General features: G+C 57.0%; 10 protein-coding genes across 10 annotated transcripts; 6 read left to right on the forward strand and 4 right to left on the reverse strand.

Moving 5' to 3' along the window:
- Positions 1–1,912: 1,912 nt before the first annotated feature.
- Positions 1,913–3,033, reverse strand: WHR41_02699 (uncharacterized protein). Its single transcript, XM_069371305.1, has 3 exons — positions 2,815–3,033; positions 2,458–2,763; positions 1,913–2,405 (listed from the first exon to the last, which is right to left on the reverse strand). The coding sequence occupies exons 1-3, from the start codon at positions 2,826–2,828 to the stop codon at positions 2,285–2,287; spliced, it is 441 nt and encodes a 146-aa protein (XP_069231722.1). The 5' UTR covers positions 2,829–3,033; the 3' UTR covers positions 1,913–2,284.
- Positions 3,034–3,167: 134 nt separating this feature from the next.
- On the forward strand, positions 3,168–5,319 carry WHR41_02700 (uncharacterized protein; the record flags this gene model as incomplete). Its single annotated transcript, XM_069371306.1, has 2 exons — positions 3,168–3,263; positions 3,315–5,319. The coding sequence occupies exons 1-2, from the start codon at positions 3,190–3,192 to the stop codon at positions 5,317–5,319; spliced, it is 2,079 nt and encodes a 692-aa protein (XP_069231904.1). The 5' UTR covers positions 3,168–3,189.
- A 346-nt stretch (positions 5,320–5,665) lies between these two features.
- On the forward strand, positions 5,666–6,994 carry WHR41_02701 (uncharacterized protein; the record flags this gene model as incomplete). The annotated part of the gene is made up of 1 exon (XM_069371307.1): positions 5,666–6,994. The coding sequence occupies one exon, from the start codon at positions 5,666–5,668 to the stop codon at positions 6,992–6,994; it is 1,329 nt and encodes a 442-aa protein (XP_069231903.1).
- Positions 6,995–7,554: 560 nt separating this feature from the next.
- WHR41_02702 (uncharacterized protein) lies at positions 7,555–8,450 on the forward strand (the record flags this gene model as incomplete). The annotated part of the gene is made up of 3 exons (XM_069371308.1): positions 7,555–8,032; positions 8,188–8,304; positions 8,386–8,450. 3 exons carry the CDS (start codon positions 7,555–7,557, stop codon positions 8,448–8,450), a joined length of 660 nt encoding a protein of 219 aa, XP_069231902.1.
- An 849-nt stretch (positions 8,451–9,299) lies between these two features.
- On the forward strand, positions 9,300–10,795 carry WHR41_02703 (uncharacterized protein). The gene is made up of 3 exons (XM_069371309.1): positions 9,300–9,650; positions 9,718–9,897; positions 9,979–10,795. Exons 1-3 carry the CDS (start codon positions 9,527–9,529, stop codon positions 10,359–10,361), a joined length of 687 nt encoding a protein of 228 aa, XP_069231901.1. The 5' UTR covers positions 9,300–9,526; the 3' UTR covers positions 10,362–10,795.
- Positions 10,630–12,700, reverse strand: WHR41_02704 (uncharacterized protein). The gene is made up of 4 exons (XM_069371310.1): positions 12,250–12,700; positions 11,688–12,196; positions 11,311–11,634; positions 10,630–11,244 (listed from the first exon to the last, which is right to left on the reverse strand). Exons 1-4 carry the CDS (start codon positions 12,436–12,438, stop codon positions 11,064–11,066), a joined length of 1,203 nt encoding a protein of 400 aa, XP_069231906.1. The 5' UTR covers positions 12,439–12,700; the 3' UTR covers positions 10,630–11,063.
- A 781-nt stretch (positions 12,701–13,481) lies between these two features.
- WHR41_02705 (uncharacterized protein) lies at positions 13,482–17,957 on the reverse strand (the record flags this gene model as incomplete). The annotated part of the gene is made up of 1 exon (XM_069371311.1): positions 13,482–17,957. The coding sequence occupies one exon, from the start codon at positions 17,955–17,957 to the stop codon at positions 13,482–13,484; it is 4,476 nt and encodes a 1,491-aa protein (XP_069231905.1).
- A 1,724-nt stretch (positions 17,958–19,681) lies between these two features.
- On the reverse strand, positions 19,682–21,211 carry WHR41_02706 (mitochondrial 37S ribosomal protein uS7m). The gene is made up of 2 exons (XM_069371312.1): positions 20,842–21,211; positions 19,682–20,786 (listed from the first exon to the last, which is right to left on the reverse strand). Exons 1-2 carry the CDS (start codon positions 21,112–21,114, stop codon positions 19,974–19,976), a joined length of 1,086 nt encoding a protein of 361 aa, XP_069231816.1. The 5' UTR covers positions 21,115–21,211; the 3' UTR covers positions 19,682–19,973.
- Positions 21,212–21,866: 655 nt separating this feature from the next.
- WHR41_02707 (uncharacterized protein) lies at positions 21,867–22,954 on the forward strand (the record flags this gene model as incomplete). Its single annotated transcript, XM_069371313.1, has 2 exons — positions 21,867–22,742; positions 22,793–22,954. The coding sequence occupies 2 exons, from the start codon at positions 21,867–21,869 to the stop codon at positions 22,952–22,954; spliced, it is 1,038 nt and encodes a 345-aa protein (XP_069231815.1).
- Positions 22,955–23,894: 940 nt separating this feature from the next.
- CPA1 (Carbamoyl-phosphate synthase arginine-specific small chain) lies at positions 23,895–25,280 on the forward strand (the record flags this gene model as incomplete). The annotated part of the gene is made up of 1 exon (XM_069371314.1): positions 23,895–25,280. The coding sequence occupies one exon, from the start codon at positions 23,895–23,897 to the stop codon at positions 25,278–25,280; it is 1,386 nt and encodes a 461-aa protein (XP_069231818.1).
- Between the last annotated feature and the right edge of the window lie 163 nt (positions 25,281–25,443).

Consider the following 25,443-nt stretch of genomic DNA (forward strand, 5'->3'; position numbering starts at 1 on the left):
GCCCTGCCAGGCCAGCGTGAGGACAGTGTGAGGACAGTGTGAGGACAGTGTGAGGACACGCTCATCCAAACCATCTCTCTCAGAGCCAATGGCGATGCTGTCTTCAGCGTGTCTGACGACAACTCTGTATTATTCCCTGGCCGTCGTCAGATACGAGGTTCTGGCCATCCCCCAGCCGTTTGGGTTGTCCCCTTGACAACCTCAATTCACTTACATTATCACGTGACCCCAAGACTTACCCACCATACCCACCATGGCTTCCCAGACTTGCAACAACTTCTCCTGTGCTGCTACCAACGGAACCAGCTTCAATTTGGATAGAGAGCGTACACTCTCCGAGGCCCTCAAGTCCTATATCAACCGCACGGCTGACAGCAGCACGCTCGCGGGCAACTCGCTGTCCGAGGACCCTGAATACCACGCCATGGTGCAAATGCGTCGTCGCAGTCAGAACACAGTCGCTAGCAGCACCTCAAGCGACACCCAGATCGCTGAAACTGCGGCCAACAATGCTCTCGCCGAAATGCAGGCACCTTCTGGCAACACGCTGCCGTCTAGCACCATCGACCCGGCGCTCTTGGCCCTGGATGAGGTGGATTTTCGGTATCTGGGGGATTACGAAAAGCTGGTGTTTGAGCCTGACACCATTCCCTCTGGTAACAGCTTGGGATTCGACTACGGGCTGGAGACGCATGCGGCGGGCGCTGATCAGAGTCTCCATTTCCAAGGTCAACAATTGCCTATTCACACGGGTACCGTTGACAACAGCTTTCAATTCGACCTCGATCCCAATCAGGAGTTCGATCTCAACGGCCCGACGATTGATCTTAACGCGCTCTCCGTCTACAACAATGCCAATGTCGATTACACGCCAGCGAGATCTCAGGCTGGCTACAATCCCGCCCTGCCTCTCGGGGCCATGCAACAAGATCTTGGGGTGCATGCCCCTGGTATTAGCACCCAGTTCAACCAGGCACCGGCGATGCCCCAACCTTTCTACGGGCAGAACTTCGATGGCGCGCAGCAATGGGCTGTGCAGGGCGTTTATGGTAGCAGCATCAATGGGTATCTGGATCCGAGAATGGGACCGCAGGTCTACGCGCAGGCTCCTCTCTCTGGCGCGCAGCTACCGGCTGCCATGGGTGCTGTTGCCAGCAGCACCACGGTCTACCAACACTCCGGAACTGTACAAGGTCAATTCTACGCGCCTCTGAATGGCGCGCAGCAGCCTGTGTCCCAGGGCGCCGCTGGTACTACCATCAATCCTGCGCAAGATCTGGGAGCCCCGGTCCAGATCCCCCCAGGACTTGGTCCCGAGATGACACAAGCGTTTCAACATATGGTGACCGCTGGCCGCACCGCCAGATCGCAGCAGTCCACTGGGAGAAAGAGGACCCGGGAGCAGGTGCAAGATGAGGTCGATGATGGTAACAGCTCAGCTACAACGCCGGCCGCAGAGAACAGCGAACGGCCTGTCAAGAGGAACAAGCACGGCACGCCCCTCATCAACCCCAACAAAGCCGCCAACCGCCAGGGCCAGTGTCCAGGCTGGGCCCAGGCGAAGAAGCAGCACATACGGAGATGCAAGGAGAACGAGTGCAAGGAGGATTGCACGCTGCGCGAGATGTTTCCGCTAAGCTGGACGAAGTTTAAGGAGCAGAAGTTCAGGGTGAAGTACAGGCATAATGGCGAGGTGGCCGACGTCTCGGGGCTGGAAATTTGGAGGCTGGGGACTCAGATTTCGGTGCAGGGCGAGCTCGATGCAAAGGGTAAATTGGACCCCAGCAGCAAAGAATGTCACCGTGTTGACTATGTCGCTGCCGTGGATGGTCCCAGAAATGAAGAGTCGAGTGCAGAAGGGTCATGAAGACGGCGAAAGGATTGACCGACCGATTACCGCTTGGGGTTGGAGTTTTGTCTGCCCTTTCGCACCGACCAGCGAATTTTTAACTGTTGACAGTACTGAGTCTTATGCTGCTTTGTTTCTTGTGCTTGCGTGGGCGATTCCCTGTCTTTTTCCTCCATCTTGCACTTGGCGTTTGCTTGCATCTGGCATTGGGCAAGGGGCTGGCGTTCGGCGTTACTTGCTGCACTTTTCAATCGTTGATTTTAGCGGTCCGCACTGTGATAGGGCTGGCGTTAGGAGTTTCTCATCGCTTCTAGTTTGAGACCTGACTTCATGCATTGCATAGCAAGGGGTTTTCTGGATTAAGCTAGTCTAGGGTAGACAGCCAAACCAGCGTTTTCCCGGGGAAACATTGCGCGCCATTTCATCTCAGTACCTTCACAATCCTCCTTGTATTGCAAAAGAAGACAGGATCAGTATCAGTGCATTGATGATGCCCCAAGAAAATGGTATCCATGTTGACATGCGAAAGTAGCCAGCCGTGTAGACGCCGCCGATGCTGTGCATTCTCGTCAGCACGCCAATCGAGACCATACATTGGGAACACTCACACTCCGCCAACAACAGAACCGGCGATGAGAGCCTCGATGCCGCCGATGATACCGAACACGATGGGCGTGATCCAGATGAGCCTCCAGTTCTTCCACTGGATCATCATGGCATACAAAGCAGCAATCAAGTGAATGCCGATTACGTCTACGAGAGTCCAGAGTAGAGTGAAACGAAACATAGACCATGCATCGTAGAGATAGACCGTTTGTGTACCGCTTACTGGGAATGGCCAATATAGGGATGGGAATTTGGGAGCCTCGTATGAGAGCGGTTGTGGATCAACCACGGTCTTGAGGAATTTGTTCCTGCTCAAACTCAGTACGGTATACATCACGAGTACCTGACTATTGACCTACCTTGTGCTGCTCATCTTGTCAATTGGTGTTCGCTCGGTGTCGATGTGCCCGGTGAAGGTGGCGATAAGCGGGTCGATCAGGTCGTTATTGCTATCATGGCTTGCGACCGTGTATCTTGCGCAGCGTCCATGCGTTGGATGCTGATGATCACAGCCACCACACGTGTTAACAGCCCTGTCGCTGGCAACGTACAACAGACGACGTGGTGCAAGGGTGTGTGTGAGACGAGCTCGACGAGGCTGGGATGGTGCACGGGCCTCAAGATTTCGGTGCCGAGGTCGCCCGGCTGGGACTTGGACAACGTCGGTCTCCGTCGCCTAATCGCACATAGCAATCGTGCACTGGCTATTGCTAGTGCTTCCATACACATTCGAAATGCCTGCTGACCGTCTGCTGGGCACCCTGCTGAGGTCTTTGCAGACTTACACAGATCAGCAAGACACCCCACGGTTTGTACCATCAATCGCAAACAATGACGCGTCTTAACTGACCTGAGATAGGGTGCTTGGGACCGCGTCCTCGCTTCTGACCACTTTGAACAACCCTCTGAATGTTACATTGTTGACAAGCCAGCTTCTGTCAGCACCAGCAATATGGGCAGTTCCGGACGGGCTTCAGACATGCATGCGATGCATGAGCGTCTTTCACTCTGCCGCCCAGGCCCTCCTTCGGCATGAATTGGCATCGCGTGATAAATCGCCAGACCGTGACTTCTCCCAATTGCAACTCGAACGAATCTTACCCAAAGATGACTGGGTACGAGCTGTGGCAAAGGGCGCCGATGAGCATTCTCCGCGTTGGCGACACCTCCTTGCTCTGGGAGGGCTCCTGCTTGGATTCGGGCCGGCAGACGAAGGAGCCCTGAACCGGGGAATGCGCAACACGCTCGAGCAAGGCTTCATCAATGCAGTAAATCTTGCGCTTGAATCTGTCTCCGAGGACGACCGCTTTGGCCAGCAATCTATCGCCCTTGTCCTCAACTACTGCTTCCCGCTTGTGTCGGATGTCGAGCGCTCACAGATCGATTTCGATCAACTGCTGCCTGTCCTCATGCGCTCGACCTTTAGAAACATGGACGGTCTTGGCTCTGCGTATTTCTTGGGCACCATCGACATTGACGTAAAAACCACGCCTGAACAGCTTTATAGCTGGCCTGACAACTCGCCATCCTTCCAAGGAGTTCAGAAAACTCTGGCAAGCCCGCTTGTATCTTCGCTGGGATCACTAGCCCGCCTAATCGGCCACACTCTGGAGCAGGTTCGCGCGCCGTGGCTAGTGGCAAGTGCTGTGGAAGACCTGGAAGACTTCACCAATACATTGCACTTGCAGTGGCGACAAAATAGACTGTCCACTATCGACGCTTCCGAAGAGCAACAACGTCTGGACCCTAGCACCTTACATACGACAGACCTATTATGGAGACTCCTCAGATCCACAATGTATGCCGCAGTAATCGTGCTCCGATCAGCGATCGGCAGGGTCCTCGCAGATGCGGGTCTAGCGGACGATGAGGCTGCTTCTACAATTGCTGTGCGAACGCTGAACACGCTTCGCAACCTGTACTTTGTTTCCACTCGGTCGGGGTCAGCGACTTTCTCACAATATACTTTCGTATACCTGACCGCTGTGGACATACTCAGCAGCTATCCACCCGCTGTCCAAGCGTACCTGGAGAGCATTCGTCCTACTGAATCTGGCAGAGTACCAGCCTTACCACTGGATCGGAATCTTGACTTGTTCTTCCTGAATACCTCGGAGCACCTCACACTCGTACTACCACCTACACTCGCCGAAGATCTTTTGGTGAACTCTGCCTCTCCGTATCTCGCTTCGGGAGGTGACAGTCACTTACTCCCAATATTCGAGGCAGCCCACAGTGTGATGCTGGCAGTCTTCTCTACTCCTCAGAATGCAGATCTCGCCAACAGGCATCTGCCGTTCTATGTCGATGCGCTCTTCCGTGTCTTTCCCTCGAGCCTTTCCTCCCGCCAGTTCAGACTGGCCTTCAAGACTCTGATCCAGATCACTTCTCCACCTTCGCCACTATCAACCAGCCAGCCTGAGTTACCCTCAATATTGCTTGAGCTGCTCAACGACCGTGCCGCACACGCTACTACAAGCCCACTTCCGCCGCGACCGACGGATCCCTCCGCAGCGCCAGCCGCAGAAGACGACATCCCGCTCTCTGAACAAGCAATCGTTGTTCTCACAGTCATTGACGTGCTGACTCAGCTGTCACTCGGCTTAATGGACGAGTGGTTACCGATCGCAGCAGATTTAGTGAATACGGTCGATGATGCAAACATGAGGGAGCATTGCAAGGAGCACTTCTGGCTCACACTTGTAGACGGCGCCATGGACCCGGAACGTAGCAGAGTCTGTCACTCCTGGTGGAGCAGTGCAGGAGGCCGTGAGCACGTGCTATTTGGGCGCGAGCCTGTTGAGGTCATGGTTCCCGAGATGAGCGGTGCCTTGCCGGCCATTGAAGGCACAAGTAAACTTTGAAGCGCGGAAGTGAAAATCAGGCAGCCCCTCGACCGGTTGTGCGAGGCATTCCAGCGCTGAGAGCAGCTTGAACAATGCCATTGTGTGAAAATTGCTACAATGACGCCGAAAAGCAAGCATTGATATTTCAAGGGTCACACGCACAGTGGCTTTGCTAATTGACCGCAGGCGGCGCACTCGGCTCTCGGGTCTAGCAAAAAACAATGCGCATTCACCACAGCATAGGTGAATCTTAACCGCTTCAAAAGGCTTAAAGGGCAGCTTCGCTCCTTACCACAGGCCGTTCTTCACATCACCTTGGTCATCCGCGAAGTCACTCACCTGTGACACTCATGGTCGCCCTCTGATGAACTATCCTTCTCAGAAAGTCACTTCTGCTTCACACAAGCAGCCTGCGCTTGAAATTCAGCATCTCGAACTTCTCACACGACTTGGTCACCCACACGACCAAGCGTCACCACAAGCCACCGAGCCTTTCTGGCAGCAAGCTCCCGAGGTTGCACACCCAAACGCCTACTACTACCCGGAGAGCGATACTTACACACTGACACCACAGTACCACGCATACCTGCCCACCATGACTTCAGGACCAGTAGTCATTGGCTTCAAGTCGCAGTATGCCAGTCCCAATGCGAAGACTCGCGACACTCCAGTGAAGCGTCCGCGCGAGATCGTGAAGGTCTACTTGGATGACGAGTATGTCGGCGAGATCTCTCTCGGCGTCATGGTTCGCTTCTCCAAGTTCGCCAAATCTGTTTTCCCTAAGCCTCCTCAGGCCAACAACGAGGAGCCTCAGTCGAAGGCCTCTGACGGATCCAAAGTCATCAACAAGGATGCCCCTGCCAACGGTGACGCATCAAGCAAGAGCAAGAGCTGGGCCGACATGGTAGAGAGCGAGGTCGAGCAAACCAAGGAGTCCGTTCCTGTCGAGGCTGTCGCCACCGCTTCCACGGCCCTTCACTCAACTGAGTCCCCTGCCGCTCCCGAGCTTCCTGAGCCCAAGGCCTTGAATATCGGCGTCGACGGCGCCTGGGTTCAACCTGATATTAGCGTTGCCCGCCACATTCTCAACTGGATGGAGCAGAACAAGCGCACGCGCAACAACGAGCCACTGCTCCCGTTGACCCCTGCTCCGTTTTCGAAGATCACCCTTCGCGCCCTCGTCGACACTTACACCGGTGTCCTGGCTTTCGATCTCGCGCCATTTCCCCGCGACCTCCGCCATGAGATCCTCGGGCGCCTGACCCAGTACCCCGCCGGCGCAAAGCAGATGCAGTACCTCTACGAGCACCTTCCCGTCCACGACCCGATCATCAACCGCATGGTCACTTCTTTCTTCGAGCACTCTGAGGGCGGTCGCTACACGCAGGTGCAGCTCAACGCCATCTACGCGTACGTCAACGACGGCGCGGGCGACGAGGGCGAGCTCGCGCACCACTTCGAGCGCGTTAGGCGCAACAGGATCCGCAAGAACAAGCGTGAGAATGCCATGGAGAAGCTGCGCGAGGGCTTTGAGGATTTCGCTGGGCCGATGCGCGATGCTCTGCCGGATGGCGGCGAGGAGGCTGCGCAGGGTGGCGAGGGTCACGGCCGTCGTCGCAACCGTCGCGAGCAGCAGGCTAAGGGGAATGCGAAGGGTGAGGCTTCTTCTGAGGCTAAGGGGAAGGGCAACTGAAAGGAAAGGGGGAATGGACAAGCTCGCGTGCCGAGCGCACCGAGTCCGTCGCTGTCGAAGGCATTGTGTGGGCCTCGTGGCTTTGTTCTGTTTTGGAATTGAGAATGTGCCCATGGTTTTCTAGCTGGTTCAGGCACGACTGGTAGCTCTGGCGTTTCCGAGCACCTCAGCATTGGTAGGCATCCTTGAATTTAAAATTGTTGTATTGTTTTGAAATCCGATGTCGCAACGTGAGTGACTTCTCTTACAAATGGCGCCAGAAGCGGCCAACATCAATGGAATGATTCGCACCATATTTGACAAAGCATGAATACCGTCGGCCATCCTTTTTAACTCTCACATCATATACTCGACCATCAAAGGTTGAAATAAGCAATCGCCCCATCTAAGTAATGCACATCAATAGCCTCGCGCTGATTGGCCGAGCCTCCCGCAGCTCGGCTTGGCACGGGCAGGAGAATCATCCATCGAGGACGTCGCGGCAAGCTCCTCAGCAGCAAGGTCCCGCCCATTGAAACACCACCATCCCACTCATCCCTTCCCGCATCACATCCGCCACGATGGGCTTCTTCGACTACGTCTCCGACCTGTACTCGTCCGTCTCCTTCCAGCCCGTCGAGGCCGAGGAGCGCGACGCCCGCCAGTTCGAGGGCCCCGTCGACACCAGCGGCAACCAGAACTCTGGCAAGGACACGCGCGCCGGCGGCGTCGGCACCGCGCACCACGACCGCGAGGCCACCACCCAGGGTGGCGCCAGCCTGAAGACCCCCGCCGCCGGCACCGACGAGGAGAGCCCCGAGGAGTCCGAGGTCAACAAGGCCGATGCCGCCAAGGCCGCCAGCAAGCAGGGCGAGGGCGAGAAGGGTCACTCCCCTGGCGAGGGTGGCGCTGGTAGCGGCCAGGTCGGCGCGAAGAACGCCGGTCCCCACGGTGGCCCCGTGAACGCCGCTGCTGATGATGATGAGGAGGAGGAGGAAGAGGAGGAGGAAGAGGAGGAGGAGGAGGAGCCTGAGGACCTGAAGCCCAAGCTCGAGGAGGGTGAGTTACACTCGTCTGGCGAAGGATGATTGCTCTGAGCGCATGGAGCTATTTGCGAAGCCATTGTTGCGATGCGCAAGTGGCAAAGGCGCAGATCAATCATTCTACCGCAGATTTCAGGTACATCATGAGACAGCCGCTGACTGTTTCCACAGAGTGCATGAAGTCCCAGCAGTGCGCGCCTCTCAAGCACCACTACGACGAGTGCGCCGAGCGCGTGCAGCAGCAGCAGGAGGAGAACGGCAAGGCTGACGAGGACTGCGTTGAGGAGTGTAAGTTACATGCAATGCGACGGCTCTTTGCAGCACCTCGAAATCACGGTCCCTCAATATGCATACTGACAAGATTCGCAGTCTTCCACCTCATGCACTGCGCCTCCGCCTGCGCCGCCCCCAAGCTCTTCGCTCAGCTCAAGTAAACCAATCCGCCTCTCCTCAATACCTCAGCAAATCCGCCAAAGTCCGGCAAACAAGCGACATAGACAAAACTCGGATCGAACCATTGTGTTTGTTCGCGCCGGAGCTGAGGATATCCTTTCACCTTTCTGAATCTCGATCCGACTACCCAACCGCCTGTATAGCAGCCTTTGATACATTGTACTATGTCCTCAATCCGCCTTGAGCGAAATGTCCAAAAGTCTCTGCGTTTAGCTTGAGTAGTATTGAATGCATAGACTCCTTTTGTTTTTCCATTGACACTATCCTGTCATTCACTCTGGGATGTGCTATCCTCTACATCAATAACTTCTCTCGGACTATCTTTTCTTTGAAACTAAAGACGTGTACGGTACGGCATGTCAAGTCACCTTTGCAGCGAATACATGAAATACCTAGGAGCTCATGGGCCAATGGATGGCCTCTTTCAATCTGAGTTTTAGCGGAGTTCTGACGAAATTCCAGAGGCACGCGGGTTGCGCTATTGGCCTCTTGTTGTTATGCTCACAAACATCAATTGGCACCCGCTTGGCCTTCAGATGCAGGGGAGATCGGTCAGCCCGAGATCATGTAAGAATCAAAGGACTCATCGTATTCTGGGAGATTGATAGGTTGTGCACGTCCTTACTATTCCGAGCAGCATCTACATTCGCTTGTAAACGGGAGGGCGTGAATGCTCGAACGCGATGCGACTGAGCTTTGACGGCAAAATGATGGGCTCGTTTCGCGCAGACACCTGACTCAACCGAGGATAATCAAGCAGCCTGCGAAGGTTTTTGTGTTTTCTTCGCTAGCATTTTCCTCTCCCTGTCAGTCATGAATGGTTCCTTGGCCTGTCAGGGTTGCTTCATCAATGTAGTTTGATCGGTCATTCGGAATGCTGACCGAACCGAGCGCGGATGACGTCGGGTATGATGTTTGAAGCTTGGGAGGAGCTTCGCATCTGCACTTCTGCTGTTGCTGCTCCCTCGGGTGTTTTCCTCTCTTTCTCTCCCTCCCATTGAACCTCACGGTCCTCTCCACTCTACAACACCAACCCATTCGAAACGCAACACCGACCATGGCCACGACTCTCTTCCGCAACAGCGCCCTGCGCTCCGTCGTCCGCGCTGCTCCCACCCAGCGCGCTGCCCTCGGCGGCACCACCTTCGTCCGCGGCAAGGCCACCCTGCCCGACCTCTCCTGTACGCCTCTTCCACATCAACTTCTCTTCTGAAGCACGCACGACTTGCTGACGCCATGTCTTGACAGACGACTACGGCGCGCTCGAGCCCGCCATCAGCGGCCAGATCATGGAGCTGCACCACAGCAAGCACCACAACACCTACGTGACCTCGTACAACACGGCGATCGAGAAGCTGCAGGAGGCCCAGCACAAGGGCGACATCCAGGCCCAGATCGCCCAGCAGCCGCTGATCAACTTCCACGGTGGTGCGTAGCCCCCGCCCTCTCCCCATCCAACCCAACCCAACCCCCCATCAACCGTCGCTAACCCTCCCTTCCCACCACCAGGCGGCCACACAAACCACACCCTCTTCTGGGAGAACCTGGCGCCCAAGTCCGCCGGCGGCGGCGAGCCCCCCAGCGGCGCCCTCGCGACCGCCATCGAGGGCCACTACGGCAGCCTGGACAACCTGAAGTCGCAGTTCAACGCGGCGCTGGCGGGCATCCAGGGCTCCGGCTGGGCGTGGCTGGTGCAGGACGTGCAGACGGGCGCGATCGGCATCAAGACGTACGCCAACCAGGACCCCGTCGTCGGCCAGTTCCGCCCGATCCTGGGCATCGACGCCTGGGAGCACGCGTACTACCTGCAGTACCAGAACAGGAAGGCGGAGTACTTCTCTGCTATCTGGGACGTGATCAACTGGAAGGCGGCGGAGAAGAGGCTGAAGTAGAGGATGAGGGATGAAGATGTTTTGTGTAGTAATATCATGACGAAGATTGGCATTTGCCGTTTGTACTGAGACGCTTGATGTGTGGGAAATTTCGGAACATGTTTCCAGCGGCCATGTCACTTTCATACTGCGGTCAGAACACTTTGCGAAAGAACCTCTCGTGCTGAGCTTGTTGTCAGCTGGCGACCCACCAACGCCCATTCGATCGTGTAAATACTCTGGGCTCTCTGACAGGAGGATGAAAGGCGTCGATCGACGGACACAGGCGCTCGGGGAGACTGTCTGCTGCTTCTAGTGTGCTATGTACAGGGGCAAGTAGGGTAATAGTTTGCTCGAGCTTGATTTTCGTTGGCAGGCAATTTGTGCACGGGTTTCTGTACAGTATGGTTCAGGGCTAGATTAATAAGGGTAACCAACATTTGACGGGAGATACACGAGATTAGAGCTTGTTCTTCCGGCTCGGCTTCCAAAGAGTTCTAAGCACGCCAAAGAATAAGCCATGAGCAAGAAGTATGTCTCCGGTTTTGCGGGTGCCAGAAATCCTAAAGCAAGACAGAAACTAGAACAAAGGGCAAGACAAAAGTAAGGTGCAGCTCTTTCCATTGTGTGTCATGTACTTTTGTTTCGTTTCGTTACAAAATGCTCCATTCTCCGTTGATCATTCAAAGCAAGCACGCGGGATCAGAATCAGACTGAACGCGCTTACCTCTGGCGGCCGAAAGTGCCGGGGCCCTCGGGCTTGTTCTTCAGCACGTCCTCGATCTTGCTCATGATCTCGGGCGTGAGCTTGGGCACCAGCTTCATCGCCTTGCAGTTGTCCTCGATCTGCGCGACCTTGGTCGCGCCCAGGATCACGGTGCTGACGTTGGGGTTCATGACGCACCTGGGATCATGTCAGTAAGGGTGTGCTCAATGGGGCTTCTCGGGGTAGGTGGTGAACATGACTTACCAGGCAAGCGACAGCTGCGCGACGTTGCCGCCCAGCGACTCGGCGATCTTGGTGAGCTCGCGCACCTTGGCGATCTTCGCCTTGCCCTCCTCGGTCTGCAGCGAGTTGACGGTGTTCTCGAAGAAGGCCTTGTTCTGCGCGAATCGGCTGTCCTCGGGGATGCCGTCGTTGTACTTGCCGGTGAGAAGACCGGAGGCGAGAGGAGACCAGATGGTGGTGCCGTACTGGAACTGGTCGTAAAGAGGGGCGTACTCGACCTCAAAGCGCTGGCGGTGGAAGGCGTTGTACTGAGGCTGCTCGGCGATGGGAGCGATGAGGTTGTACCTGGGTGGGATGTTAGCTGTGTTGAGTGATTATGGAAATGCAGGGAGACTCACTTCTCAGCAATCTGGGTAGCCTCCATGATCTGAACAGCAGACCACTCGGAGGTACCCCAGTAGTAGGCGAGGTTCAGGTTGCGGATGACCTGAGTGAAGCCCTCGACGATCTCCTTCATCGGGGTGCCCACGTCAGGCCTGTGGGCCAGAACGATATCCACATACGGCTGCTGCAGCCTCTCCAGCGAGCTCTTGAGGCCCTCGACGACATGCTTCCTGCTCAGGCCGCGGGTGTTGGGCTCCTTGCGGCCGGTGCCGAAGAAGACCTTTGTGCTCAGCACGTACTCGTCGCGCGGCCAGTTGAGCTCCTTGAGCGCGTTGCCCATCTCCACCTCGCACTGCCCGTTGGCGTAGACCTCGGCGGTGTCGAAGAAGTTGATGCCGTGGTCCCAGGCGGCCTGCATGCACTCCTTGACGATCGAGCCGTTCTGCGTGCCGCCGTAGGTGAGCCAGCCGCCCAGCGAGAGGACGGAGACCTTCAGGCCGCTGGGGCCGAGGTGGCGGAATTGCTGAAGAAAAGTTAGCATTGAGCCATCATAGTGGAAGAGACGAAAGCTCGTACCATATCCTTGGGGTCGAACTGAGACCTGACGGCAGACATTTTGGCGGTGGTGTGGAAGTTGGTGTGGCGGGGTTGTTGGAGCTTCCGGAGGGGGTAGAGGGAAGATGTTGTGGTGGAAGAGAGACGGGATGGTCTGGCGGTGGGAAGAGGGCAGAAGATATTGGAATGCTTGCAAATGGAGGGCTTCATATCGCCGCTAATGCCGAAAGCACCTGCCCGTTCGCGATGGCGTGGACCTTCCCTCGAGCGGCTGAAGCTGCCTACCTGCCGTTCTGCTGCTGTGACCACGCGGTGACAGGCACGCGGTGTCTGAATGCGGCGCTGTAAGTGATGTCCCGACCGAACTCTATTTCATCTAGTGACAATGTTTCCTCGGCGGGCGCAGACAGCCTTTGTCGCGTTTGCCATTGTCTTCACACTGACCACGGGGGCTGTCTGTTAACACGTCATTGCCATTGAACCGTGAGGCGGGGTAGCACATCATGGTGGCAACACGGCAAAAACGGAATCGCTTCGACAGAGGCAGGTCGCCACCGGCGCGGAAAAGTAGTGCCGATGGACAATCGTCTACATGGGAACGTGTCTACTGTATCGAGATTTGCACATGTCAATGCGTGAAGGGCTAGGTGAAGATCGCGGAAAGTGGAGGGCGTTCACCTTCTCTCAACGCTGGGCAAATTCCTGGAAGCCTCGGCTTGACGAAGCTGTCAATGCTTAGGTAAGATGTCTCCATTTGCGATTGCTTGGATCGTCCATCTCTACTAGGTCTCCATGCCTTTCATATTGTTCATGCATGGCATTCTGGGCTGCCGCATTAGTTTCACGACGGCATGCTGAGTCCGGCCTGGAAAGCCCGATCTGATTTTCAAGGCATTGTTGATTGAAGCGGAAGTAATGTCTGTTTTGAATTCCGTACATATGAGAAGATAATTATATCTAAAAGTCGTCGTTCAGGCTCTCCCAGACAGACACCTCCGTGTCCAGTCCAGAAAGTCGCCCTTCACAAAAGAGAAAGCCGAAGAAGTCGTAAGCGGCCGCGCGAGGTCGTTAAGTTATATCCATCGGTCGCGTCCGTGTTGGTGATAAATGCAGTCGCTTTCCCCATGGTATCATCAAAATCAATCCCGTTGCGCAAAAAAACCCCAACCAAAACGCCATTTCCCAGTCCTCCCATGCCCCGTGATCCAATCCAACTCCTAGCGAGAAACCTCGCCGTCAAATTCCCTCCTCTTTCACCTTTCCATCCCAATCATTCCTCTCGCCCGCTGCCGAAGCCTGGGCGATCCCGAAGTACCAATGATCCTATTCCTCCTTCCAACAACCGCCCTCGGAGCCACCTGCTCCGAAGACTGGTCCTTCACATCAAGCTCGCCGTACATCTTCAGCACGCCGGCTTCCATGTCAGCCTGGTTCGACTCGTCGCACGGCACCAGCTCGCCGTCCACCCAGCGCTTGCCCTTGGGCGCTTGCGCCTGAGCATCCTCGGTGTCGTCGAGCTCGCCGTACATCTTCAGAACCCCGGCTTCCATGTCCGCCTGGCTCGCCTCGTCGCAGTCCACCAGCTGCCCGTCGACCCAGCGCTTCGTCTTCCTGCTGCTGGCGCTGGTGTTCACGCCCGCAGGCCCGTACGGCGACTCGTAGCCCGCGTCGTCCGCCGTCTTCAGCGCGGCCGAGTACGCCAGGTACCAGGTGCGGCTGGCGCCGCCGTCGAGCATCTGGTCCGTGTACTCGCCCGTCTTGCCCGCGAAGAAGTCGTAGCTGGCCGTCGAGTCGACGAGCGCCAGGTTCGCCATCAGGATGCCGCGCCAGCCGGTCGTGATGCTGCTGGCGCGCGAGGCGAACAGCTGCTCCCACTCCGTGCGCACGAAGTCGCGGCGCCGCGTGATGGTGCTGAACGGCATCATCGGGATCATGTTGATGCCCTGGATGTATTCGATGTTGGCGCCGAAGTACGTCGTGTGGTCGATTTTGTTCTCGAACAGGATGCCCGCCGCGCGGTTGCGGATGTACTCTTGCGGCTGGACCTCGTTGCTGTCGCGGTACAGGTAGTAGTTGTCCAGGCTGCGCGCTTGGATGGCCAGCATGAGGTTGCCGCGGGCTTCCATCGCCTTGTCACCCGTCACGAATCCCCACATCTTGATCGCGTACGAGGCCATGGCGTCTTCGGACGAGGACTCCTGGTCCTTTCCGTCGGCGCTGGCGAACAGGCCTTTGGCCCAGGAGTGGCCGTGGTACCAGTCGAAGTTGCGCGAGAAGGGGAAGAACGGGTCGTCGGAGATGGAGTTGGCGTAGTCGCGGACCAGTGTGTTGACCCAGGCCTTGTTGGTGCCGGCCTCGAGCCAGCTGGGGTCCAGGTAGGCGATGACGGCGGCGGCGTAGACGTGGTAGCCGTAGTGGAAGTGGTGGTCGTTATAGAACGTGTTGCCGAAGTCCTGGCCGCTGTTGCCCGTCTGGTAGGAGGCGATGCTGGATGCGCCGCCCCATGCGTTCTCGTACACCAGAGGGAACTGCTGCCTGTTCTCGACGAACCTCGCCATGGCGTTCTTCAGCCTGTCCAGTCCGCCCTGAGCAAGCGAAGCGTTCTGTGCCATGTCCTGTACCGCGAAGACCACGCCGGCATACTTGGCAAGCTCTTTGCCAGAGTAGTACATGGAGTCAAGGTTGCTCATCCTGTCCATGTCCTGCTGGAGCTCGGCAGTGCCGGCTTGGTTGATCAACGCCGCAGCCTCGGCGGAGACAGCCCTGATACTGCCGTAGCCAGGCTGGTAGGGAGCAAATTCCATATCGATGGGCAAGTCGTTCTCGACCATAGTCCAGCTGTCGCCACGGATGGCAACGCCGTTGCCCTTGACAGTAGTCATGAGCTTGACATCCGTCACACCACCCTTCGTCTCATCCGAGAGCGACTGCATGTGGTGCGGCAGAGCGAACATCAGCAGCTGCTGGCTCTGGACACCGCCCTTTTGCCATGAAATGGTATACCTACCCGCAGTACCATCCACGGAGCCGGAAATGCTGGCGGACGTTGGGTACGCACCAGCAGCGCTGTCGTAGACGGCAACTGCATCACTCGTCTCGGCAGGAATCTTGGCGACCTGAATGGTGCCTTCGAAACCAGAGGGACCTTGAACGTTGTTTCCATCGATCAGCGTGAAACTGTTGACATCGTAGTTCGAGTCTTGTGGAGTCACGTATGCTAACCAGGAGAACCCGTTCCTCATCTCCATCCGATACTTGTGAGCAGCGTTGTTTCCGACAGCACCGACGTAGGTGATGGTTTGGATCCCGACGCCGGAAGCAATGACCGGCGTGGACTGCGTGTAGCGGGCTGTGATAAAACCCATGCCCTGGACAAGGGGGAAGGTGATCCTAGAGTTGCCGTTGCTGCGAGGGGAAAGGTTCACATTGACAGAGAATCCCTCGAGGGAGTCAGTGGTCAGCTGTGTGTCCTGGCCCAACTCGGTTGACGACAGGATGACAGAGTGGACGCCGAGGGGGCTGGCATAGAACTTCCAAGCGCCCGTGACCGGGTCTGTCTCTCCCCCAGCGAATTGCTGACGTTCGGTGTGCGAGATTGCCATGCCGTAGCTGCCAGTAGCTCCGCTGCCATTCGCCCAAACAACAGAGTACGGGAAAGTGTAGGAAGGCAGAGCCTGGTCCTCAAGGAAGAAGTTGGAGTAGAACTTGTTGGTCTGCAGCTTCTTCTGCTGAGGCTGGATACCCTTCCTAGGGGCAGGGTGGTCGTTGCGCCTGGACAGCTGCTGAGGCGGCTCATCGGTAGCAATAGGCTGGAAGATGTCGCTGACGGTGATGCTGAGCTTCGTCGAAGTGGTGCTGACATCAGGAATGGCCACAGTCTCCGTCAGCGACAGGACGACGCTCGAAGTAGCCATTGTCGTGGGGAACGGAATGACGGATGAGCGGCCATCAGTGTTCAGAGACGTGGGCAGCTGAGTCGTAGAAGGCGCATTGTCCATGATGGACGAACGTGAAGCAGTCTGAACGGCCGAAGTCGAAAGCATTGTCAAAGACTCATCAGGGACACTCGGAGGAGTCACTTCGGAGTCTCCTGATGAACTTGCTGGCGCTTCCACCGATGTGACCGATGCTTGATCAGCAGGCGGAGAGGCAGACACAGAAGTCGGCGCGGGCGGGGCTTCAGATGCTGGCTCGGTCGCAGGCTGAGAAGCAGGCACAGAAGTAGGTGCGGGAGCAGGCTCAGATGCAGGCTGAGTCGCAGGCTGGCTAGACTCCTGAGTAGCAGGTTCTGCAGGAGCCTGGGTAGAAGTCTGAGCAACAGGAACTTCGGTCGTAGACTCCGCGCTCGGTGCACTAGAAGACACCGGAGATGCCGGAGCCTCGCTCTCCTGCTGAACAGACGTGCTGCTCTCGGTCACCGGAGAAGGAACCGCTGGCGTTGCGCTGGTCACGTCCTCCGAAGTAGACGACGGAGGAAACGGGTTGTAGAAGTCCACAGTCGAGGTCGAGGAAGTTGCCTCAGCGCTAGATACGGCTTCTTGCGTAGTCGACGAAGGAGGATTCGGGTTGTAGAAGTCGATCGTTGACTGCGAAGAGGTAGTGGCAGCGCTAGAGATAACCTCCTGCGTAGCAGAAGACGGCGGATTCGGGTTGTAGAAATCTATCGTCGACTGCGAAGAGGTCACAGGGGTGGGCGTGACCCTCTCAGCAGTAGCCGGGAAACCCGTAGTCGTGTCCGTGTGCGTCGACCATGTCAGCGTAATGCTGCCGTAGACGAGCGGCGAAGATGTCAGCGAGGCAGCAGCAGCAGAAGCGCTCGCCTCAGCTTCGCTCGCAATGCTAGAAGCAACAGCGGCGGCACTATCCACAGCATCGCTAGCAACACTGACAGCGGCAGAAGCCACGCTCGTAGCTGAAGACGCAGCGTCAGAAAAGAGCGGCACAGTCGCTGCGGCCTGATCCTGGTTTTGGACGTCGCTCGTCGAAGACGTCCAGGATTGGGAGTAGGTCTTGGTGATAGAGACCTCGAGCGCCATTGGTGCAGAGCTGCTTGACGCAGTCCACGTATCATTGCTCCATGACTGTGCCGCCTGAGCAGGTGCTACCGACTCAGAGGTCGTAAGATCCCGATTCTGGATCGTCATCGTTGATGCCGTGCTCCAAACGGTGACTGTCGATGCGTCCAGAACGGGCGGCACAGGAGTGTGAGACGCATGGTGATTCCAGTTCGTGACGGTGGACGTGTCAACGGTTTCCCAGATCGTCGATGTCAAGATCTCGCCAGAGGGAGAGACCACAGGCATCGAGTGGGACTCCGGCCAGTCTGTGACAGTGGCCGTGGAAACCGTGCTCCATTCCGTCTCCGTCAAGACTCCAGTTGGCGGTGACTCCTTGGCTGCCGACATCCAGTGTTCCATATGCTCCGAGAACTCAGCGACTTTCGAGGCCGGAATATCAAGTTCGCTCGCTATTTTGGCCACAGGGATTCCAGTAAAGTGCTCAGCGTTTTCGTCCAAAGGTGATGTCGACGGCCATGAAGCCGACTTGATCCCTTCAGGCGGGACGACATTGTTCGGTGCGAAATGAGCCTTAGGTCCTGCAACCAGTCTGCCAGAATCCGGGTTAATCCGAGGAGCATAAGGGTATGCGGACGAGACCTGTGCTTGTGCAATCGCCATCAGCGGTAGAAATTTAGAAGCCCTCATCAGGCTGGTAGATTGTCTCTCCATGATGGAGGACGTTGTGAGTAGGGTCTGTGTCAATAAAAATCAATCTCAATACAAAGGCAATGGGGAATACTCAGGCCTATTTGGCCACTAAGATGCGGTTCCGCCTCGCGCTTCAGACAAGAGCCTTGTGATACTGGCGGCGGTCTTTCTGACAGACAAGGGCGCCCGTGAGCGCTGCGTGGCTTTCGACGGCGTCGATCGCCTTCGGGGAACCAGGATCTTTCAACAGTTAAAAGGACGAGTAGTACAAGATTCTCCGCAACGGGAACAAGAGCGTGACACTGTGATTACAAGAGTGGACAAGAGGGGTGCCGCATGCAAGACCTCGGCGGCGTGTGCGGGATGCTGCGGATTAGAGACGAGTGGTGATGGGCAAAGATGGACGAGTATCCAGCGACGTGGACGTATGGGGATCGAGTGTTTGCGGTACGTGGATGGGGATCACGAGTTATAGGTACCTACCTGGAGTTGCCACGGCCGTTGGGTGGCAGAGTAGCGCGTCCTGCTCGGCAGAGGCTGATGTTCACCAGGTAACGACTCCACGAGCCTGGAATGCAGAGGCCAAGGCAGGCCGTTGGGCGCGCGGGCAACACACCGAAGACACCTCTTCTGTGTGTCTCTGGCCTCCTCCTCGCCGGCCGCTTTGGGGGCGAGCGGTTGGCTATGTGTGACTGCGGGAATGACCCATGTCTCGGACTGAGCGTGACATCTTCAAGGCCACGGTGTGACCAGCTGAGGCTCAAAGAGCGCGCTCGTCACGCCGTCCACGCACCGCGAACACACGGCAGCAGGACCACGCCGCGGCTGTGAGCGTGCGCAGTCGGTCGTCGGTGCATCAACACACTTCTGCTTCGAGAGATGCCGTCGTCGACATCCAGACGCCATCGCCGGTGGTACCTAGGTAGGGCGAAGTTAGCGGGCCGGCCATGCGCGCCCTGCAGCCAAAGCTTGGGTCGATCGCGGCTGACCAGGGCTCGGCAGGTACCCGTCCGCCAACGAGGGCAGACGAGCATGCCGCCTACTCCTCCAGCGTCCTTTAGCTCCACACGGCTGCACGACGCCATCCATATGCGGTGTGTGCAAATCGTTCATGGTGAGGATAAAGTTCGGGGAGGCGAGATCGCATGCTATGCACAGACGAACGCCGCCACGCCGCGAGGCCTCCAGCGCGAGCGCCATTGTTTACACCATCCCGTTGCGCAATAACGACACGGCAACGGCGTCGCCGGCGGCGATCCATCTTCACAGCCCCGGCGCATCGCAAACGGCTTCTGCTACTCATGAGCCCCAAGAAAAGCGCACACGTCGCAATCTGTGGCGCATGAGGTCCCAAGGCAGAAGGCGCTCCCTTGGCCGAAACACGCCAGGCCGTCGCCTCTCAGCCTCCGCAGCGCCTCGCGGCAGGTCGTCAACAAAGGCGTTCAGCGGCCGAGACAGCGCTGTCCCTCTGGCCCTTTGAGCGTGGCCTCGAAGCCGGGCCCCCGGGCCGCCCACGGTCGCACCCCCTGCACGCCAACTGCTGGACGCGGCGGGTGATACCTGTCACGCCTTGTCGGTTCGTCGGGACGTTTCTGTACGCCGATGCCAGTGTCACGAGTGGGATGCGTGGCTGCTGGGGTGGGTGCTGGAGGGAGCGGCGACGTGTGTCTTTGGTGTTGGTAATCATCTGGGATATAGTGATCCTTCGGTGCTGCCGCTCCCTGCTCATTCTAGTGAGGTGAAAGTGTTGTTGGCGAGTAATGATTGAGTTTATTGGTAATCATCGATTGAGCGAACTGTTTGAAACAATGCCGCCGCCTAGGTCTTATGCTGGCCGTCCGCCCAGCTCGTAGTCAAGTCCAGGCGTATGCCAGTTCCGCTCCTCGCGTTAGCAATATATGCTCGCAGCTGAGCTCTACCATCATGCGTGGCAGAATTTTGAATGACAACCACACATCCAAATAGAAGCGAGTAAAATGAACTAATGATTACATTTCATGAAAGCCTGCTCACAAAAACAATGTTATGTCAAATACCTCACCTCCTCCTCGAGCCAAAGCTCAAGTTGCTTCTCGCCGTAGTCCCCAGCTTGTGAATCGCATCCCTCCTCGTCCACACACCGCTCCTGCCCTCAACCACACTGATGAACTCCTCCGCCAACCGCTGCGCGAATGTGTTGTTGCCGCTGCCCCTGCTCTTCTTCTTCGACACGACGTCCAGGATCCACATCATCGCTTGCCGGCGGCGCTGGCGAAGACCGAGAGGCACGGGGATCTGCAGCGCCACACCACCGCCTGCTGCTCCGCGCTGGCTGCGGATGCGGAGGAGGGGTGCGATGCTGTCAAGCGCCAGGGTGAGGTAGAGGACGGGGTTGAGAGGGAGGTGAGACGCGGGCGGGGCACCGGGGAGCAGTGGTCGGCTGGGGTTGTAGGTGGGCGGGGGAGCGGTGCGCAGGACCGTGAGGATGTGCGCCATGTTGCGCTGCGCGGTCGCTTTCTTGCCGTGCTGCATGATCAGGTTCGTCACTTGGTTGACGACTTCGTCGTACCGGTATTTGCCTGCGTGGTGCGGCTTGCGGTCCGTCATGTCTGGGATGGGGAACTTGTGGCCGACGGCGGGCACGTTGACTCCGCCGGCGTACACGGCGCGCTGTTCTGACGATGGGATCATGGATGGGTCGATTTCTGACGCGCCCGACTGCGCAGAGAGGTCCTCCTGTTGTCTCCTGGCGAAGGTGGAAAAGCTGCGGCTGCCCGAGGGCTTTGCGTTTGCGGCGCCCTGGCCGTTCTTCATCGAGTCCTGCATGACTTTGGGAGCGTTCTCACGAGCCTTCTTGTCCTCTTCGAGAATCTGTTCGCCATGTTAGTCTCTGGCCTTCCATTGCGCAAATGTTCATAAAACGTACCTCCTGTACCGGTGTGCCCTGACCCTCGATATCCGGACCCTCGCCACCAGTGATCTTCGCCATCTTCGCCGCCTCCTCGCTCACATGCTCCTGCTGCTGCATGTTCGGCCCAACCTTGTCATCAGACTGCGGAAGTTTGCCAGGGTTGTTGACGGATTTGTCGGCGTAGGTGCGGAAGACCGCAGGCCTCTGGAAGCCTGCGCGCAGGGCCGCAGTGGGTTTGGCGCGGACCGGAAGGGCGCGCAAGGCCGAGAAGGGATTCATGGCGGGCATTGTCGATGTGTTGGGTGTGGGTGGTTGTTGGCCCTGTCGTGTGCCTCGAAAGTCGCTGGCAATTCACGAATGCGGAGGTCGATGAAGTCTTCGGCTCTGGGAGATCGGCCGCGGAGGACCCCAAAAGCCTCGCCCGCTGCGCCGACACCGCACGACAACTTGCCCACTCTGACCTCATCTACATCCTTCTCCCTCATGCATCTACGTCCATGGGAGCTCCACTATTGCCAATGGGCCAGAAGCTAGAGAGATTGATTGAGACTACTGGCGTGAATTCACCAAAGTGACGTCGTGCCCACGTACCAAGAGCGTCTGCATGCTCAGCAACGATCGACTGGCTGCAATACGTGCATGAGGTGCGGGATATCTTGTACGAAGAAGGCAGGAACACATCTCACATGGTGCACGCCCTCCGTGGTTCTCCAGCTCGCTTGTCATCTGGCCGAATCCGAATCATCAAAACAAACACACCCTGCCTACATCATGCATGTAAGATGTGGCTTACAAACACCCGGCATTCCCTAAATCCTACCAGAACGGCTTTTGTCGTTTTAGCCGTCAAGATGTCCGTCATGTTGCAGGAACTACTGCAGTGAGTCGAACGGAGACCGCGCTTTGTAAGCCTGTAGCTTTGAGTATGATTCATTTGCGCGGAAGTCAAGCTTATGGCGGTCTGCAGTCACCGTACGTATAGTATATTTAAAAGCCCAGGGCCATGTGTATGTTCGTAGGTAGTCGGAAACGAAGCTATCATGATGATTCACCTCGGGATAACTCCCTTGATTGTGGCCTTCACATCTCTGGCGAATGCACTCCAGCCATTTGAGGAATGGGGCCATGAACGAATCCAGCTCAAAGACGTATCAATTCATTTCCGCTACTCGGCGTCAGGTAAACCACCTTTATTGCTAGTCCATGGGTTCCCGGAGCATTCGCCCACGTGGATACACATCGGCCCAGTGCTCGCCGAACACTACACCGTTATCGCACCAGATAATCGTGGCATGGGGGAAAGCTCCCTGGCCCGCGATGGCAACTACTCCGCCGTGGCTGGAGCGCAGGATCACCTCGCCATACTCAACTTTCTGAACATCAGCCAGGCCTACCTGTTCGCCCACGATAAAGGCGTTGGGATCGCCAGTGCTCTTGCCCTGGAGCATCCGGAAAGGATTGCGAAGGTTGCACTCACAGAATACGTGCTTCCAGGCTTCGGATATCCAACATCAGTCACCTCACCAGACATATACATAAACTGGCAGCTCGCCTTCTTCGCCGTGCCGGATGCGGCGCAATACTTCATTCAAGGCAGGGAGAAGGAGATGCTGGCCTGGTACTTCTTCCACGCTTCGTATTCTGGGAACAGCGTCATCTCAAACGACTTGCTGGATCTCTACACTCGCGCTATTTCGAAGCCGGGGTTTCTGAGAGCGGGTCTGAGCTATTTTGGCGCTGCTTTCGAAGACGCGGAGTATTTCACGGCCAAGATCAACGAATCTAAGTTGCAGATGCCGGTGTTGGCCATGGGAGGGGAGGCTTCGTTTGCGCCAGAGAGTGCTTTGCAGTCGGCTTTCGGGCCGGTCGCGGACGATTTGACGACTTTCGTCGTTCCTAAGGCTGGCCATTGGATTGTGAGTCGATCTATGCCGGTGATGCGTATGATTTCGCTGACACAAGCTAGGGTGATGAGAACCCCATGGCGTCTGCGAGACGGGTCCTGGAGTTCTTGGGCAACGACACTAGCGTGCCTGCAATCGATCTTGGATGGCTTGAGACGACGACTACTATGTTCGGTGCTTTCGGGTCTGACGAGGTGACGCCTGGGATCTATGGCACGATGTAGTGTGAGCCGTCGCTGATATCTGTTGTCAAAGTCAACAGCGATGACGAGACGAAAAAGAGTTGCAGTCCATCCATCGGCATCCCGTTCCTGTTCACATCGCAGCCAAGCAAATAGACACATGTACCTGCAAAGTTTCGATGATACCTTAATCAACCGTAGATATGCCGTTGTTCCAGAGAGCCTGTTCGTTCTGCTGCGGTGCCACGCAACACTCAGGTAATTTGGTGTCCGCACAGATCGCCAGACCGACGCTATTGTTGTCGGTCAGCGGTGGCGGTCGGCAGCCGATCACGTTATCTTTGTTCGGCGAGGTGGAAGACGCCACGGCGCAGCGAATGGCCTGGCGAGCGCTATCTCTCGCCGGGCATCAGTCATACACGCCGCAATCTGGCGCTAAACAGCCCGGTGTCGGTCCTCCTCCTGCAGATCCGCGAAGCTTTGCTGTCTGTGCTGACACATACGCGCAGTCCGGCGGGCGTTCCTACCTTTACGCGGGGTCAAATTTTCCAGCTCGAGCTCTCCCGCGGCCCACTCGACGCCCTCCCGCCGCCGGTGACTGGCACACCGCGAAACGTCCAACGGCACCACAAAATCTGCTCTCTTGCTCACAACCACAACCCATCCAACCCATCACCATACCACGCATGCTCTGACGGGGCACAAGCCTTTTGATGTCTGCGCCTACAACTTTCACCTCCCAAGGTATGCCGACCCACCACCTTTCACACCGCTACGACCCACCACGCAATGCAATGCGCGATAGGGAGCGCTCAACGAGGACCATCCTCTGAACGCTGGATCATTGGTCGTCTTCGAGGCATTGGCTGACATAGCGATGTTTCAGACTACATTTCCGACCACCTGTGGAAGGCTTCAGTGAACTGAAGACCGTCTCATACAAACCGGACGATACAACTTACTCAACAATCACTACTACACCATGCCGATAATCATGTTCACCCGAATGTTCAAGCCGACCACTGGCCTCAAGCCGGCTGCTGCCAGCTTTGCCGCGAAGAGCTTTGCCCGCCCTGCTGTGCAGATGAGGTTCAATGCCACTATTGCAGACAACACCGCCCGTCTGCCCGCTTCCACCAGGTCTACCAAGCCTTGCTTTGAGCGTGCCACCTTCACCATCAAGGATGGCCCGATCTACCACGGAAAGAGCTTCGGCGCAAAGACCAACATCAGCGGTGAAGCCGTCTTCACCACCTCTCTGGTCGGATACCCCGAGTCCATGACCGACCCGTCCTACCGCGGCCAGATCCTGGTCTTCACCCAGCCGCTCATCGGCAACTACGGCGTTCCCGCTCCTGTTCGCGACGAGTACGGCCTCTTCAAGTACTTTGAGAGCCCCAACATTCAGGCTGCCGCCATTGTTGTCGCCGACGTTGCGCTCCAGTACTCCCACTGGACCGCTGTTGAGAGCTTGGCCGAGTGGTGCGCTCGTGAGGGCGTCCCTGCCATCTCCGGCGTCGACACTCGTGACATTGTCACCTTCCTCCGTGAGCAGGGTTCGTCCCTCGGAAAGATCACCGTTGGTGAGGAGTACGACGCCGACGAGGACGAGGCCTACGAGGACCCTTCCAGCATCAACCTCGTCAAGAAGGTTTCCACCAAGGCTCCCTTCCACGTTCCCTCTCCCAACGGCACCGCCCACGTCTGCCTTGTCGACTGCGGTGTCAAGGAGAACATCATCCGTTCTCTCGTCTCTCGTGGAGCTTCCGTCACCTGCGTTCCCTACGACTTCCCCATCCACAAGTCCGCCCACCACTTCGATGGTGTCTTCATCTCCAACGGCCCTGGTGACCCCACTCACTGCCGCAGCACCTCCGACAACCTCCGCAAGCTCATGGCCACTTCTCAAATCCCCATATTCGGTATCTGCCTTGGCCACCAGCTTCTCGCCATCGCTTCCGGCGCCGAGACTATCAAGATGAAGTACGGCAACCGCGCCCACAACATCCCGTCTCTCGATCTCCTCACCGGAAAGTGCCACATCACCTCCCAGAACCACGGTTACGCCGTCGACCCTACCACGCTGTCCGCCGAGTTCAAGGAATACTTCACCAACCTCAACGACGGCTCCAACGAGGGTCTCATCCACAAGACCCGCCCCATCTTCTCCACCCAGTTCCACCCCGAGGCCAAGGGCGGCCCTCTCGACTCCAGCTACCTGTTCGACGCTTACATCAAGTCTGTCGAGGAGTACAAGCAGAACAACGACGTTCTCACTGGCGGCCGCAGGACCAGGCCCGACCCGCTCATGATCGACCTGCTCGCCAAGGAGCGTGTCGGTGTCGCTCCGGCGCACATCATGGCTTAAACACTCCGATGTGTTTATTGTAACGACCAGATTGAACGGTGTTTGAAATGGAGTCTTTGATGCTGGTAGCTCGGAAGGAACTTGTTCTGGATCTAGTAGTCTTTGTTTATTTTCTATGAAATGTTCAAATCCATTTACCTTTTGACATTACCTTTCGTCCACA

The sequence above is a fragment of the Cladosporium halotolerans genome (assembly GCF_011745625.1).
Source record: "Cladosporium halotolerans strain TM138-S3 chromosome Unknown Sca6, whole genome shotgun sequence".
NCBI classification, from domain to species: Eukaryota; Fungi; Ascomycota; class Dothideomycetes; order Cladosporiales; family Cladosporiaceae; genus Cladosporium; species Cladosporium halotolerans.